The 16742-nt window shown below is 41.8% G+C and overlaps 1 protein-coding gene across 3 annotated transcripts; it reads left to right on the forward strand.

Annotated features, from left to right (window-relative positions):
* The first annotated feature begins 5372 nt into the window (after positions 1–5372).
* On the forward strand, positions 5373–12325 carry SMIM30 (small integral membrane protein 30). Of its 3 annotated transcripts, none has more exons than XM_077934634.1 (3): positions 5373–5481; positions 5798–5869; positions 9071–12325. In XM_077934634.1, exons 1-3 carry the CDS (start codon positions 5388–5390, stop codon positions 9331–9333), a joined length of 429 nt encoding a protein of 142 aa, XP_077790760.1. In that variant the 5' UTR covers positions 5373–5387; the 3' UTR covers positions 9334–12325. The 3 variants fall into 3 exon arrangements, with proteins under 3 accessions (XP_077790760.1, XP_028602412.2, XP_077790759.1); XM_028746579.2 differs by having other exon boundaries at positions 5437–5481; positions 5798–5893; positions 9108–12325; XM_077934633.1 differs by having other exon boundaries at positions 5443–5481; positions 5801–5893; positions 9108–12325.
* The last annotated feature ends 4417 nt before the right edge of the window (positions 12326–16742 follow it).

Here is a 16742-nt window from a genome sequence, read left to right on the forward strand (position 1 = left end):
CTCACTCCAGACTGTCTTCTCAACCACCCTAACTCTAACTCTAACTCCTCCCCTTGGCTTCCCATTGGTTAGTCATTTTACAATTAGTTAACCCTTTCCTTACGAACCCAGTATGATGTCACACACCTAGGAGGGCAAACGCCAAACCCACTGTCTAAAAACAATATGCAAGTTGTGGAGTGTGTGTAAGGGGTGTGGTGCCCACAGGGTTCTGTGCAAGCAGGATCCAGGATCACCTGTGGTGCTCTGGACATACAACTCAGTTGTGAGCATAACCCAGCAAGGGAGACCCACATTGCCATGTGCAGGCAACGATGAAGCATATCTGTAACTATGCATCCACACAAGGGCAAAACTAGGCTTTATTTCACCCAGGTAAAAAAGCCCCCACACGCATTTGTGAACACACACACACACACACACAGGCTAGGAGCCTCAATAGCGTCCTTCTGGAGGCTTCACCTGGGGCCCAAATCCCAGCTAGTCCCCCTGTGCCTATGGCATTGCATCCACACTGAATTGCTCAGTCCAGCTCCAACTGCTTTGATCCTTTTAAAAAAATACACACAGAGAGAGAAAAACAAATGGACATCCTTATCTGGGACTGAGAGTTATGTGCTACTAGAGCAGGACTAGGGCTACAATATCTAGGCATGCAGCTTGGGGAATTTTCTGCCCCGAGCATAAAGAAATGATAAACAGATATCTGTATGCCGCCGCCGCCCCCACAATAGAACAGTTTTCTTTTAAATGATTTAGCTACCAATATCAGTTTTGTTTCCATAATATTAGCTATAAATCTGGATTTACAATTACTTTTAGGTATAATATCCATACCCCTGCTGGAACAGAGACATAAGCCTACTGCCAGTTTAAGAGCTTTGTCATAAGAGTAAATTATTCTGATACGATTTCATATTCTCTCTCTCTCTCTCTCTCTCTCTCTCTCTCTCTCTCCACCTTTTGTGAAGAGAATGAATATTTCTTAGGCTCCGCTCTGCCTTTGCTACAGTCTGTCACCAGAATGAGTTATCACCAAATTTTAATGCTCCTATATTGAGCATTTTTATTCTCATTATATTCTCCCTCCTTTCCCCCCTTAATCTAGTGAGAAAAATTAGAATAATAAAAGAGGAAAATAGGAGGACATTTATCCATTCCCTTGACACTCTTGACACAGGAGCCTGGACAGAAAGTACATCAAACTATATTATACTAAATATAATGATGCAGCAAGAATGAAGGTTAAAATTAGTTCATTCTCTTGGTTCACCTTCAGGGCCTGAGAAGGGACTTCAATGGCCAGCATCACTTTCAATTAAAGAAAGAGACGGGAACAAAATACCATCAATGGCTACTTTGAAGTACACTGTGGAATTGTTTTTTAAAAATTAAGCTGGACTTTATTGGCCACTTTGGTGTAACAAGGTGGAGAACTGAAAACATAATATTATTTTTATAACTTCAAAGTGGCAATCCTAATCATCCATCCTAGGAAGTAAATTCCTTTGAAGTTGGGCTAGGAAGGTGAATATATGGCAGAATATACCCATTACCAGCTTACAACACAGCTAGGTTGTTCTCCCCCCTCCCCCATGTGGATCAAAGCTGGGGTTTGGGGGTGGGAACGCATCATTATTTCATAAGAAATCATAGCATGGATATGGATCATGGCTAATGTTGTGTGTACACCACTTCCCAAAGAAGTGTTGGGAGCGCACTGAATGCAGAGCAAACGAGAATGTGTAATGTACACACCCTAAGTCTGAAAAGAGCCTGTGCTTCTTAAAATATGACCATGTTTACCAGCCCTGTTACATAGGGGTCTATTGGGTGCTAAGGATCTTACAAAATGTTGGGTAAATTCAGACAAGCATCAGACACCCCCCCCCCCAAGTGTCCCTATTTTCCAGGGAAATTTTCCCTATTTACAGAAGCTGTCCTGGTTTCTGATTTGATTCCGGAATGCCCTGCTTTTCCTTAGGACGTCCCTATTCTCATCAGAGAAATGGTGGAGGGTTATGCGACCCCCGAGCCAAGGAGATAAGCAACTATACAACCTTTAGAAGATATCCCTGTATAAGGAAGTTCTTTGATGTTTAAAATTTTATTATGTTTTTATATACAGTATGTCGGAAGCTGCCCAGAGTGGCTGGGGCAGCCCAATAATATGGGTGGAGTATAAATAATAATAATAAAGTATTATTATGTAATAATAATAATAATAATAATAATAATAATAATAATAATAATAATTTGTTATTTATACCCCACCCATCTGGCTGAGTTTCCCCTATTTTCATCAGAGAAATGTTGAAGGATATGTAACCATTTACCAGAGTGTACCTGTGCAACTTGGCAAACTGGTTGATGTCCTGTCAAAATGGGTTGGCATAATAGGCATGGTATCAATTTTATTTGATTCAGTAAACTTATCAGCTCACATCCTGGCAAACTTCAGTTTGGAGGGGCCTTGGCAACATGATTTTTGCTGGGTCTCTCCTAAATCAGTGAGTCACTAGCCCAAAGCTTACCTGGCAGTAGCAGTGGGCAGCTCTAAACCATGATTTTCAATTTCTTTCTTGATGAGGCAGCATGCTGGTATTTGAAATACCCAGCACAGGGGACCAGAACTACAGATCAGAATGACAAGCAGAAAACATTCAATTTAATATGTCAATTAGGAAATCAATTCAATGGGGTTTGCTTAAGATACAAAGCACAATGTTGCCATAAAGAACACAGGTGAAATGTAAAGTGTTAAGTTCACAATACAGTATCGAAATTATACAAGTACTGTAATTTTTATTAAAGGGGCGGGTTTGCTTAACATGTAAGTTTGCTTACATGTTATACCACTTGGCTGTGGGGTGTGAAATGGTTTCGGTTGATAAAATGTGAGCAAACGTATTTGACACTTTCTAAAAGCTGATTGATCAGGAAGTCAGCATGCCCTAAAATATGGAAAGAGTTATCTGAACCCAGAAAAGCACAAAGGTGGGAAGCAATGATACCATCACCTGTGGTCATTTTTTATATCCTTTGCTCTCTTACAGGAGCAATTTTACAAAGTCATCTCTCAATTCTTAAAAGAAAATAACACCCCAAGTATAGAACTCACCTCCATCTGAGACACCTTTAAATGTGTTTCCTAAGGGTGATTTATAAGTGCCACCTCACTCATTAAAGCAGACAAAGAATCGGCCAGGGACAGCTTCCTGCCAGATATTGAATACGTAGAAACTGGGCTTAGGTACTATGTCTACAACCAGAAATATGCTTTATCATTCGGAAATTTAATAAAACACGAAAAGGCCCTCCATATACACAGAGTACAATATTATGAACATGGCTGTAGGCCAAGCCTTCTATTAGGTGAACAGTACAGGCTTTGAAACTGTGCAAAATGATGCATTTCATAAAAATAAAATCCAGCCACTAAATCAGAAGATATGTCTATGATTTCCTGAATTATATAAACATCTCCATCAATCAGGCAGGCCAACCTTAGAAAATATTAGTTCATATATTTATTAGATGTCTAGCGTGGCTTTCCATCCAGGAGCAGAATGTCCAAGAATCCCTTACCAGCTCTTACCATGAGGCTCTATCAATGAGTCCTTCCCTTATGGATGTTGTGAGTTCAGTCTGGGTGGAACACTGGGTCCCTTCCCAAACCTTCATTTCTGTATCTGTGAAGGTAGAATGCACAAAAGGAGCCTGCCAAACTGGTCCCTTTATCGAGGTAAAGGCTGTAGCTGGCCAGTTAAGTGCTCATGAGAGCCAGTGTGGTGTAGTGGTTAAGAGCGGTAGTCTCGTAATCTGGTGAACCGGGTTCGCGTCTACGCTCCTCCACATGCAGCTGCTGGGTGACCTTGGGCCAGTCACACTTCTTTGAAGTCTCTCAGCCCCACTCACCTCACAGAGTGTTTGTTGTGGGGGAGGAAGGGGAAGGAGAATGTTAGCCGCTTTGAGACTCCTTAAAGGGAGTGAAAGGCGGGATATCAAATCCAAACTCTCCAAACTCTCATCAGCACCCACCCTGTGGAACGCCCTCCCACCAGATGTCAAAGAGAAAAACAACTACCAGACTTTTAGAAGACATCTTAAGGCAGCCCTGTTTAGGGAAGCTTTTAATGTTTAATAGACTATTGTATTTTAATATTTTGTTGGAAGCCGCCCAATAATAATAAATAACTACTTCTTCTTCTTCTTCTTCTTCCTCTTCTTCTTCTTCTTCTTCTTCTTCTTCTTCTTCTTATTATTATTATTATTATTATCTCAATGAATGATGGTGCTCTCCAAGAAAGGGGGGGTAGGCATTCCCACCCACTCCCCTCACCTGGCTGGAGGCTAGTGATCTCAGGGAAAAGAACAGTAGCGCGCACGCGCGCGCACACACACACACAATTAAGTAAATAAATAAAAAATACTTAACTAAAAATAGAAATACTAAGAATATTTGCGATTGAAATGCTCACTGCAATGGAAAAAATGATGAATTTTGAGAAGGGAGTGCTGAAAAGGTTTTTGGCAAATCCAAGAAAACTTGTTTTAGATTATATTTTTTTAAAAAAGATGGGGGGAAAGTTGTATTCTTTGTAATTTTGCTAAACATACTTGTTAACCTCATAAAAGGTACACCCTGATGTTAATTTTATTTAACTTTCTAGTTTTCAAATGACTGACGATTTGGACAGATTTTTCTGAGAAGCTGGGAGTCGAAAGAAAGTGAACACAACGGTTGTCGAGACATTCCATTCCGAATCTGCAGCGAGACAGAGCCAGACGGAGGTTGATGATGGGTGGGTTTTCTTCCCCCCTATCATAAATCCTGACTATGCCCATGGCAGGGGTGGTTGGAGATGGCAACCCTAAAAGCGTATCCCTGTGACCTAGAACTTGGACAGTATGGGAGAGACATCCGTTTATACTGGCTTATAGCTCCTTTCCCTGCGAGATCTCAGAATCAAGCATTGCTTTAGGGCGATTCCACACCCACCTTCCACTTGCCGTACAGCGCTTTCTTTTCACAACATAATTATTAGGCTCATGGAGTCTGCTGCTGCTCCCACGCCGGTGTCAAAAGTCGACAATGGATTCAATTAGTCGGTCAGCAGAAATCCGCGAGCCTTCAAAAAGCAGCGTGAAGACTGCAATCCATCACGCAAACCGCCTTTTTTCATTTTCTGTTTCTAATCCTATCCTCAAGCAGCGCCAAGCAACCGAAAGCTGGAAGGGGAAAAGGCAAGCATTGCAAACGGCTGCTTTCCTTCTCCTCTGACTTCATCATAATCCAGCGGCGATGAAAACCTGCTCGGGATTTCTAGCAAAAGCCCTAACCGGGGCGGTTAATCAAGGGGTTAACAGGGAAGCCCCCGCAATGCATGACGGGAGTTGTAGTCGCCGGCGGTTCCGAAGGGCGCAAACCAATCGCTCGCTCTTCCTCTTTCCCTGCTTGTAATGGCCGCTTCCAGGAAGGTAAGGCGAGTTTGGCTCCCGTGCTACTCAAAAGGGATCGGGGGGCAGACGGGGCGCCGGAGAATCCGCTGCAGCCGCTCTGGGGTTTCAAGTTGCCCGAATGCTTTTCAAATCGCCCTTTTCCCCGTTTGGAGCAAAAACTTGACAGGTTAAGCCCCCAAGTTGCTCCCAGTTGCAGCTTAAGTTTCTTTTCTGGCCATGTCGTGTGTCGCTGCGCGTGACTCCCAAGCACAGAGCTTTTCCCTCCTGGCCTCGGGTGGTTTCAGGATGATTTGATTTGCCTGATTTATGTGTTTTCTCCCTTATTCTTTTTTAGTAGTAGGCGTTGTCCAGGACGGCTGTCAGCTTCCTAAGATCGCAGCGCCAACCACTCCAGGGAATACCCTAAATTACACAGGCTGTTACCTCCCCGGTAAGATACTGCTGGTTGTGTGTTCGTGGGACTGCTGTGTTATCCAAGGATATAGCTTGCTCTCTTCCTACAGGGGTAGTTAGCCATGTTGGTTTGCTGTAGCAACAGAAACTGCAGAGTCCAGAGTTAGGGCATAAACTTTCATGGGCTGGAATCCCCTTCAACCGATGCTTCCTTAAATATTAGGCATTGCTTACTTTTAAGAGATTTGACCAAACTGCGGGAGGCAGTGGAAGACAGGAGTGCCTGGCGTGCTCTGGTCCGTGGGGTCACGAAGAGTCGGACATGACTAAATGACTAAACAACAACAACTTTTAAGAGAAGTATCAAATTCCTTGTTGATTTGAGAAGGGGAGGGATCGCAGTGTGCAATCCTCACCTTGTCTACTTACAAGTCAGCCCTGTTGAATTCAGTGGATCTACTCATAGCTGTCAACGTTTCCCTTTTTTAAAGGGAAATTCCCTTATTCCGAATAGGATTCCTCGCAAGAAAAGGGGGAAGTTGACAGCTATGGATCTACTCCCAAGTATGTGGGTTACGGATTGTCGTCTTAGTTCGCCATTTAGACCTTAGTGTTTGCTTTGTTGCTAGAAGAAAATCCTCTGCTATTGTATCCTTGTATATACACCTGTCAAAATGTTTTGCTATTTTACTGTTTAAATGTTTTACTGTTTCTTATGGGAGACAGTAGGAAGAGGATAGAGAGTTCTGTTCCTGTTGCAGAACCCTGCGTATTTTTATGAAACATGTGGATGAGGGAGGTTTTCCTGCTGTGGTATAGGAAGTTGCTGTATACATTTGTTCCATTTAAGTCAGCTGACTGCTGGCAGCTCTCCAGGGTTTTGATCAGAGAACCTTTCCTAACCAACCTGGAGATGTTGGGGATTGGACCTGAGGCCTTGTGAATGCAAAGTTTGTGCCCTACCGCTGACCTCAACCCACTTGGGGTCTCTGGCAGGCACAGAGGCAGTGGGGTGCTCCGCCCTTCTTCCTCCTGCCTGGACACTTGCCTGCATGAGTTTCTTGTACTTTATGGCTACCAGGCTAGTGTTTAAATACACGGCTGCGTAATATAAGACTTCCCTTATTGTAAAGGGGTGTCCCTCATTCTGAAACACTATGGCCTCATATGTTGTAATGGCCATTGTTTATCTCATGCAGCATAGACCTTGAATACATTTAAAAAAACTTTGGCCTTGAAAATATAAGTTTACCGCCTCCATTAAAGGGGGGGGGGGAGTAGAAAAGAAGTGTGCCCCTTACTTAGTGGACTATATTTGGCATCATAACAATAGGCCCTGCAAATATATCTTTATTACACTAAACAGTTACTTGGCCTAAATGTTCTTTGTTGGGATATTTGATCTGGCAATATTGTCTGCATGTCCCCAAACATGCACACTGATGAATGTGAGGGTGCTTGAGGGATGGGGATAATGAAAAGCAAAAGGACACAGCTTAATTTGCTGTGTTTAAATAAAGCATTGTATTAAGAAACTAACAGGGAATGTCTGTTTTTAGAAACCAATAAACATTTTGTTTTTTAAATAGTACAGTTTACGAGTTTGGACCTATTGTGCCAAAAATGGGGCAAAATCACGTTTTGATCCACCATCCTGGATCAAATTGGTGCCTGGCATCCTAACAGCGACTACGTTTGCCACCCCCATCTCAGAAACCCTCATGCAGAGTTTGGCAATGCTATCTCAAGAGAGAGCCAAGCCTATGCCAAAAAATGGGTGCAGTCACCGAAACGTCACGTGTCAGCCGGCCATCTGGATTCAAAATGGCAGCCAGCAACTAAACATGGACAGCCCCCACCTCAGAAATGCCTTGTGCCAAGTTTAGCAATGATATATTGAGAGGTGTCCGAATGTGTAGAGAACAGAGGGACAGACAAACCCCTTTTCAAAATATATAGTAGATGAGCTGTCATTTTTATTGTAGTTCTTTTAAAAAAAATGTTAATGCAGATTTCACTTCAGATTATCAATCTGCAGTACCTGTTCCCTGTTTCAGTCAGTCTGCTGTGGCCTCCACATTACTCCATCCATCACCCCCCCCAAAACAGTTATTATTGGCCTGACATTTTTATAACTGAACCAGGCAGTAGAAGAGGTAGGGGTCATGAAGAAAATTGTCAATAAATGAATTCTCAATAAATGCATGTTCTTTCATCAAAATAACTCAGTTGGTAGTACATAAGATTCTAACTCTCAGGGTCGTGGGTTCAAGCCCTGTGTTGAGCAGAAAGATTCCTGCATTGCAATGGGTTGGACTAGATGATCCTTGTGGTCCCTTCCAGCTCTACAATTCTAGGATTCTAGTGAGCTGGAATTTCCATAACACATTAGCTATTCAAATAGCTGCTGTGCAAACCAATACATTTAGCATAGTGGCACAAGTAATTTGGAACACTGTATTGAAATCAGACAAATGCCCTCCATTGTGATATTTCACCACCTGCTGAAAACATTTTTATTTCGTCGGGTGTTCTTAAGAGAATTAATTTGATTCGGTGTTGGTAATGTGTTCTCTACTTTATGTTCTTAGAATTTTAAGTTGTTTAATTATTGTATGCTGCCATGACAGTTTATAAGTATTTTTATCAATAATAAACTAACTTTAAATCCTGAGATAATAAGCAACCGATAAGTATCTCACTCTGTCATCTTCTCCTTTCTCCCTGTTCTCTGCATTGTTCAACTAATCATTCCTTCTGTTTCTGATGCTCAGGCACGAGTGCCTGTTATGTTGGTAGCCAAAATGGCAACTCTCATGCACAAGAGGAAAGTATCAGCAGACTTGGCAAAGCCCCAATGTTTTCTGACGTACAAAAATTATGGTGAAAAGCTCCTGAGAGGAGGGGCAACCCCAAACACAGCTCAGGGGAGACTGAGCATGCTCAGTGGTCAGAGAATACAAAATAACTGTGGGGAGGTGAACAGCAAGCCATGCATGAGGGGAGGGTGGGATGTATTGGCCTGTTGAAGGCATGGCTGACTGGAATAGTGAAAACGCCACACTGAAACATTTTGTTGCCAGTCCCACTTGTCTCTTTCTGATGGCTTGGAAGGTTCCTGCCAATCATAAGCAACACCTCACAAAGTGGGTGGGAGCAGGAGTACTACTTTTTTTTAGCAATACTCAAAAGTCATGCCAGTTGTGAAGTTGACAAACTTTCCCTCTCTTTCCCACCCCCTCTGTGTTTAGCCTTTCGCGCAGGAACATCGGATCAACAATGATTGGGAACATGGGTGCTACCGGGAATGCTTCCCATCTCTTCTTGGTGCTTTTATCACTCCTGATCGGGCTGCCTGTTGTGGCAGCTATGGATACGGGCGACGCATTAGCCCTACTCCTGGTTATGTTTCTTAGTTGCATTGGATTATGTGCCTGCCTGGGCTTATATGCGAGGAAACGCAACGGAGAGCTATGACTGAAGAAAAAGATGTCCCGGTCAAGCATAGCTACCTTGTTAGATGAGTTTCTGGCTGTTTCCAATACTGGAGTACGACTCATCAAATCCTTATTGCCATGTGGGGTTCGGGAACAAGGACTGTGTCTGACTGGAAGCTTTTGGAGAATTGCACCCCACGCTCATAGGAAGACAAATATTTAATATTTCTTGGGATTAAGATGCTGCCTTAAAAGGGGGGGGGAGTCTTCTTTTGATTGAATAGGGAAAATTATCATTTCTGAATGTGAATTTATATTAACTGAGGTGCAGTGGAGAATTTGTGGCTGGGAGGAGAGGCAGTCTGGATGGAGATTAGTGTAAAGAAACACCAGACTATACAGCATAGGAGAATAAATAAAGACGCAGAACTAGTTCATTTAGAAACTACTTTGATTAGCTTCCTGTGATTAAATGTGTATCTCTTTTAACTTCCCCCAAATTAATATATATATATATATATATATGTTTGTTTGTGGTTAGGTCAAGCTACTGTGTACCTTCCTAGTTTTGTTATGTATTCATTTTGGGACCGTCCTGGTATAAGTAATTTTGCAGATTTTGGTTGTTTTCGGGTACAATCTATTGGGAGCATATGTTACGCAAGCTTTGTTGAAGCACAATTATGGGGTTTTTTCCGGTATGCTTCCTTTTCTTAATTTCAGTAGAACTTGTATGAAAGTTTCTGATAGATTAGGCTCTCAGTTGTTCAATCAAAATATTTCCAGGGGAGGATGTTTGAATGACCAAATATATTTTCTATATATCCTTTTTTATTACGATGTTTTATTGTTTGCAGCGTCATGTTCAGTATTTTAAAGATGCTCACTGTGGTGGAAGCTTTCAGTATTTTAAAGGTGTTTAACAAGGTTAAGGGTCACTGATAACTCAACCAGATGATTATCCTGGGTCTTCAGGTGTAACTAAATCAATAAACTCCACAAGTTGTATGGTTTAAACGGCAGCATGCAAGCTTTCTTAGTTTGTGTGCTTAATTCTTCAGGGCTTGAGGAGAAAGTCTGTCTAAATTTAGTCAAGATCCCGACTGAATCCAGTGTTTAAAAAAGAAAGAAACCAACAAATAGGGATAGTGGGATAGGCATTCTTAGCCAGATCTTGTAAGGCAGTTGTTGCTTTGTGTTACACAACTGGAAGAGTCTGAACATGGCATAATATAATTAAGTCAGAAATAAGCATGGGTAGGCAACCATTGACCCTCCCAATGTTGAGCCACATTTTCTGTCATCCTTGTCCATGCTGGCTAGGGTTCCAACAAAATCTGGAGCTCTGCAGGTTCCTTGAACCGTTTCCAGTGGAAAGACCTCCAGTCTTTGGTCCCAAGAGCCCAGTAGGTATGTTTGCTGTGAGATTGTATGAAGCTTTGCTCTTTTGCAGAGGCAAGGTCTAGTCACAGTAATGTCAACCTAAGGAGGCAGGACAGAATAGGAACAAGCAGATTTACAGGTTGGCAGCCTTGGTGAGTGACTCAAGAACTTGTAGGAGGCTACTAGAAATGGGTTACAGAAGACTGAAACCACAGAGGCAGGGTGCGCCTATTCTTTTCTCTGCCATTACAAGCAGTTGTGTTTGGTAGCACCTTTGGAGTTGTTGCAAGTCTGACTTGCAGAAAAGAATCAGCCATAGCATTTAAACAAAGAGCCTCTGAGCTGCGTGCTGGTATCTTTGTGGTAACGTTTCAAGATGTTGATGAGAGCAGGTTGAGTGGGTTATGAAGCTTTGCCTATTACTGGTCTTGCAGTCTGCCTTTCTTTTGTATTGGGTCTCGTGCAGGCCTGATGTACATAGGGAAATGTACACATCCATCAAGGGCAAACCTTCCTGCTGCAGCTATTGGCCAGCTGGTTTTCATTTACTGCACATTTTTCTAGTTTCAAAGTCACTAGAATACGCTTTCTAAGGTCCTTGCTCTATCTTTCTCTCCCAGTAAATTGCCTCAAGGCAACAAGTGGTGTAGCATCTAGCAAGCGTCACCAAGAGGTATGGTACAAGGAGTCTTTCTATAACTTCACTCTCCACTTTTGAAATCAACTCTATTAGCATGCTTTCAAGAAATTCTGAAATGTATCTGTTTGTGTCCCTCCACTCATGAAAGACTCCTTGATCCACTGGAGCAGCTTTTCCCAAATTTGGGTCTCCAGCTGTTTTCCAGCTAAGATTCCCATCATCCCTGACCACTGGTCTTGCCAGATAGGGATGATGGGAGTTGTAGTCCAAAAACAAATTTGTGAAATTGCATTGGGGGCTTTAGTGAATAGAAGTGAGAGTTGATGCTCATTTACTCTCTTCCCCCGGTAGCCCCTACTGTAAATTTGCTTCAGGGGGTGGGGGCCCTTTGGAATAGTGTGGGAAGGGGCACAGGAGGCTGAGGAAGAAAGAGGAAATTCGTAAAAGCCGTCTCCCTCCTTCCATTCACTGAAATAATTTTGGGGAGCCAAGAACTTTGCATGAGCAGAGGAACACAATTTGATACAACCCAAAGCCTTTCCCAGCCGTGATTCAATACAGCTTAAATGTTGTAGGTCACCGTAGAGATTCACTTTGCTTGCTTCTCAGTGTGTTCCTTTAATGTGAGAATCACTGGATATGTGACTTCTGTATGATAACCCTTTCTAAAGCAAGCCAGGGGGCAGCTGTCTTTTTTCCAACGCCTAGTAGGGAATATGAAGCCAAAGAAAAAGCGTCGTTTTACTTTCCATGGTTTGTTTCTGTGCATTGTTGAATTAGTTTTTCCTTACACAAGCGTCATACTTGCAACCCCCTCAAATGCTATCCATTTTCAGAACAGGCCTTGGATCAAAACAATAGTTTCTCTCTGTGCCCCTTCATTTGGTATCTCAGTTCTTACAAGCTACAAGAACAAAACCTTGGCAGTTGCGCTTGCTAGCCTGTGAGAGTCTCCTCCCACCCCGGTTTTGTTTCTCCTCATATTTTTAATAAAAAAATATTCTTTTCATTCTCTTTATTTGAGTGACTTGGTTGTGACAGAAGTGGGGTAATTAATTGCAAATGGCAATAATTGGAAATACTACTTTTTCTTGTTATTGGTCTCAGGCTGTGAATTAATTCTTTTTTGGCAACTTCTCTAATGTGTTATAAGACCTGACTGCCCACATTCTTAATCCCTTTTATTTAAATAGTGCAGCAGGCATAGGCGCCTGAATTTTTCAGGGTTGGGGCCCCTGTGTGAGATAAGACCTTTTGCCTTTGTGTGACTGTGTACATGGAATTTTTGGTTATGAAATTCATTTGCAAACACTTTCATTAGGGTGACGTGTAGGGGCTGTTTAAACCTTCCCCAGATCGCACAATTAAATTCCATTCCCCTCACTTCAATAGTCGCTTAACCCTGGTTATTGAGAGACAGCCTAAATGAAAAGATTTACAACTATATTCGCAAGATGCTCAAACTCTGGCACATCTCCAGTGGAGGGAATTTTATAGTTGTGGGCAGACACAGAGAATCCTTCTCTGCACATCTTTCTCACATTGTCATTTTGCACAGATGGTATCCTTGGGCTCTTGGTTGATGCTAGACGCATTGGGAAATAAACATTTTGAAGTGTGCGCATGAGGTTTTTACCATTTTTGGATCTAACACTCACCCCACCCCACCCCACCCCACATGCAATGAGTTCATGCTCTTGTGCAAAAGTATGGTGTTTTGCCAATGCCTTATGTGCTGTGTCCCTCCCACCTGTGGTCCCAAAGGGAGAGCCCCTTGACATCCCTAACACCCTGGGCCACTTTATGCATTAAAACAAGCAATTCAAGACTGAAAATGTGCTTTGTAATTGTGCATATGTTAAACTAATGAAAAGAGATGGGTTGGTTTTTTTAAAGACCCACTGTTGCAAGAGCATTCTAAGTTGATTTATTGAAGCATGCAAATGTCTTTTTCTTGTATGTTTAAAAAGTGTATTACACAAAGTAGATAGCTGTACATTTATTAGGAATCTCTTCACTTCTGCTATCTAAAAGCTTCCCATTACCCTCCTGCTGCTGAAATCAAGAGGCTGCCCCATTTTGGATTTTTTTAAAGAAAGAAAGAAATGCTTCAGCATGTGTGCTTCATGTATACCCTTAGAAACCAAAGAAAAAATGCCAAATTTTATTACTTTTTAAGTAGTACTTGAGTGGTCTAAGGCCCTGGCTCACAAGTTTATGTAAATATATAGCATTTTTATTTACTTACGTAACAGAATTCATATTCCACTTAACTGCAAAAGCCTCTAAGCAATTTACATAAAATGCACATTAGAATTATCAATAAAAAGTCAGAAGTTAAGAACAAGTAGACTTAAAAATTCAAAATGTAAATAAGCAGTTAAAAATATGCATATTTTTTTTAAAAAAAAACCTATATATTAAAGTGTACGTCAAGGTTACATATCTGGATAGGCTTGCCTGAACAAAAACTGTTTTTAGCAGGCCCCAAAAACAGAACTGCAAGTTGTGCGGTTAACAGTTTGTTCGCTGCAAGTGGCTTAATATTAAATGTTCTAGGTGTTGAGACGGTTGGGCATAGTGGAAATTGATGGCACCTGGAGATGCATGATGGGCTTGCCGTGACACCTTTAAAACTGTAAAAGAACCATCACTGGCGGAATGTGGCAGAGGTTTGGGTCAAGGTTGTGGTACATGAGAAGGTACTCCTCACAGGTGCCAGTATAGAACCTACTAGCAGTTGGAATGGGGGCAATTTTTGCCAGACAAATATTGTTGTGTTAAAGGAGTAATACACACCACAGCCCTGATCTAATGCAAGGGTCAACACAGGCACTTTAAAGCTTTTGAAAAAGACATTAGGTCATCACTAGTCTTCAAATGTTGTCCAGCTGGCCCTGAAAGAATTGCGCAGAAGAACATTTGGCAATGGCGGGACGGAAATGTTTTGTGCCATTTGATACCTAATAAATAGCAAGGTTGCCTGTTTTAGGGAGTGTTCCTCTCCTTTTCGATGTCAGCAGAAGTCCTTTTAAGCTCCAAAGTACAGCTCCAGCTGTTAGCCACTTAGCGAGGAGGATATAGATTAATATACACTAACAACAATAATATCATTACATCCTGAAGTGGCGAAAAGTATTCACTCGAAACTTTTCCTGACCAGATACACAGATATTCACGGTCTTTCAAAAGATTAAGTCGTATGCTTTATGAAATGCATAATGGTGCCTCTTCGCCGCAGAAGCTGTTTAAAATGCAGACTCGCTGTGCTAAGCACTGTGGTATAAACACTTAGTGAGGCCCAGAGATGCATTAAATGTGTGGGCACATAATAGCCTGCAAACAAATATTAATGGGAGCACACACACACCCCGTAGCAACAAGAAAATCCTCAAACAACACACTTGTTAGCAAATGGAACCTACCACCTAAGCTGACAGGAGGGGAAGCCGTTGCCCTCCAGAAGTTGCTGAATTCCAATTCCCCTGCCAGTTGGAAGTCTCTGGAGGGACACAGGATTCCTGATTTAAGCTGTCTGCAAACAGAAACCTACCATCTTTCATTCCATAACTTGTAAACTGGCTAAACAATAGAGAAACTCTAGATCAGCTAAAAAGTCAATGCTTAATGATACAGGCAGACCCATGTGAAAGGCCTTTGCTGGGTTTGGGGGCCTCTGTCATTTAATGCATCAAGTCTTCACTGGAGTCTTGTCACCCACTCAGATGTTGCATTAGCACACTTCGTTTTCCATAGCCATTTCTTTCCACCTGAAGTATCATAGCATTGAATGCATTGATTAAGGAGTCCAGACAGTCCCTCTGGAAAATGGAAATGTGGCTGTTGTTTTCTCCGGAACGGAGCAGCAAAGACGAGCATTACTAAAGCAGAGCACAGCACCATTCATATTGACTTATGTCGAAAAGGCACACCTGATATCTTTATCACGGGATGTACTCAAGAGTTCATTATCTCATGCTTAGCCCCTGAGGCCAAAATTCTGCTTTGTGTTTCTCTTTCCAATTTTGGTACCTCGCAGATGATTTGTTTTGTGGGAATGGAAGCAAGCTAACTTGATGGGACATGGAGATAAAGAAGTCGACTGCTCCTGCTCGCATGCGAACTGGTAATTATAGTGATTCATAACAATATGTCTAGACCAAAAGGTTGCAGAGATCTGTATCATAGTGTTATGGGGACCAGATGCATCTGTACATATTAAAAATAACCCCCTCTCCGCAGAGGTTCTGGCTCTGTGGCATTGATTTCCAAGAACTGGATTCTGCTGCTCAACTGATTCACTTCCCAAGCTAAGGGTTTAACAGCACCACTGGCTTGTTCTTGTGTTGATGGTGGTGGAAGCATAACAGTGCTTGGGAGAAAGACAGCAGGAGACCACAGAAGGAAAATGCAGAGGTTCTCAGGTTGTAAACCTGTGTTTGGGCTGTATACGTTCTAGGCTGTACTGGGGAGCTGGCTTACTTGACTGATTTTCCATATAAAAACATTCCACATGTCTTAGGGAGAAGGATTCTAGCTTAGTCTTCCAGCCGAATGGAAGATGTAAAACAAAACCTCATTCTCTCCTTTATCTATTCAATGAAAAGAGAACATTAGTGGAATTTTAGCACGGGTAAAAGTTTTTAAAAATAAATTTATAATAAGTTTACAGAAGTATGGAATTAAATGGAGACATTCACACAGAACATCCATAGGGGAGTCATAGCTATGTTCATATCGCTTACTCATTTTCACAAAAAGTAAAATTAAATATTATTGTGATTCACAACGATATAAAAAGAATCCTCACTTGTTTCCAAAACAAACATTGTAATGAAAGATAGCAGACCCTCCAAGTGTCCCTATTTTCCAGGGACAGTCCCAGGTTTAGAGAAGCTGTCTGGGTTTCTTATTTGATCTCGGAATGTCCCGCTTTTCCTTAGAACGTCCCTATTTTCTTTGGAGAAATGTTGGAGGGTATGAGATGAGTGATCTGAACACTTGTATTGCTTCCTAGCTGGCTTTATCATTTGATTCTGAACAGCTTTAAAGCCTCCATGAAGTTTACTAAACAGGAAGTGCTTACTTGTGCAACTGTTATGCAGTCATAGACTCATATGTCACATGTTTAATGTTACTAAGAAACTGGGCCTAGATAGTAAAATCTGCCTGTTTTTTAAAAAAAAAGTGGCAAAAGGCCAAACCAGAAGCAAAAATGGTGCAGAGAAAATGGGTTCACTAGTAACACAATCTGCTGCCATACTACTTTGGGGAGTAATGAATCAAGCTGATCCACCCACTTTCCAAAGATATACCTTTTCAATATTTCATTCTATATATACACAATAAATACACACATTTGAGAGTTCCTCATTCTGGAGTTGGGAGATGCTACATTTAAGGATAGTCCTCACGATGGGGTCAGA

This window comes from Podarcis muralis, chromosome 10 (assembly GCF_964188315.1).
Source record: "Podarcis muralis chromosome 10, rPodMur119.hap1.1, whole genome shotgun sequence".
Taxonomy (NCBI): Eukaryota; Metazoa; Chordata; class Lepidosauria; order Squamata; family Lacertidae; genus Podarcis; species Podarcis muralis.

What these genes read in the sequence shown, in the direction of transcription:
- SMIM30 (XM_077934634.1), top strand. Translation starts at nt 5,388, where the DNA reads ATGACGGGAGTTGTAGTCGCCGGCGGTTCCGAAGGGCGCAAACCAATC. An exon ending in TAATGGCCGCTTCCAGGAAG is followed by an intron (nt 5,482 to 5,797) that starts GTAAGGCGAGTT and finishes ATTCTTTTTTAG; the next exon opens with TAGTAGGCGTTGTCCAGGAC. An exon ending in CACTCCAGGGAATACCCTAA is followed by an intron (nt 5,870 to 9,070) that starts ATTACACAGGCT and finishes TGTGAAGTTGAC; the next exon opens with AAACTTTCCCTCTCTTTCCC.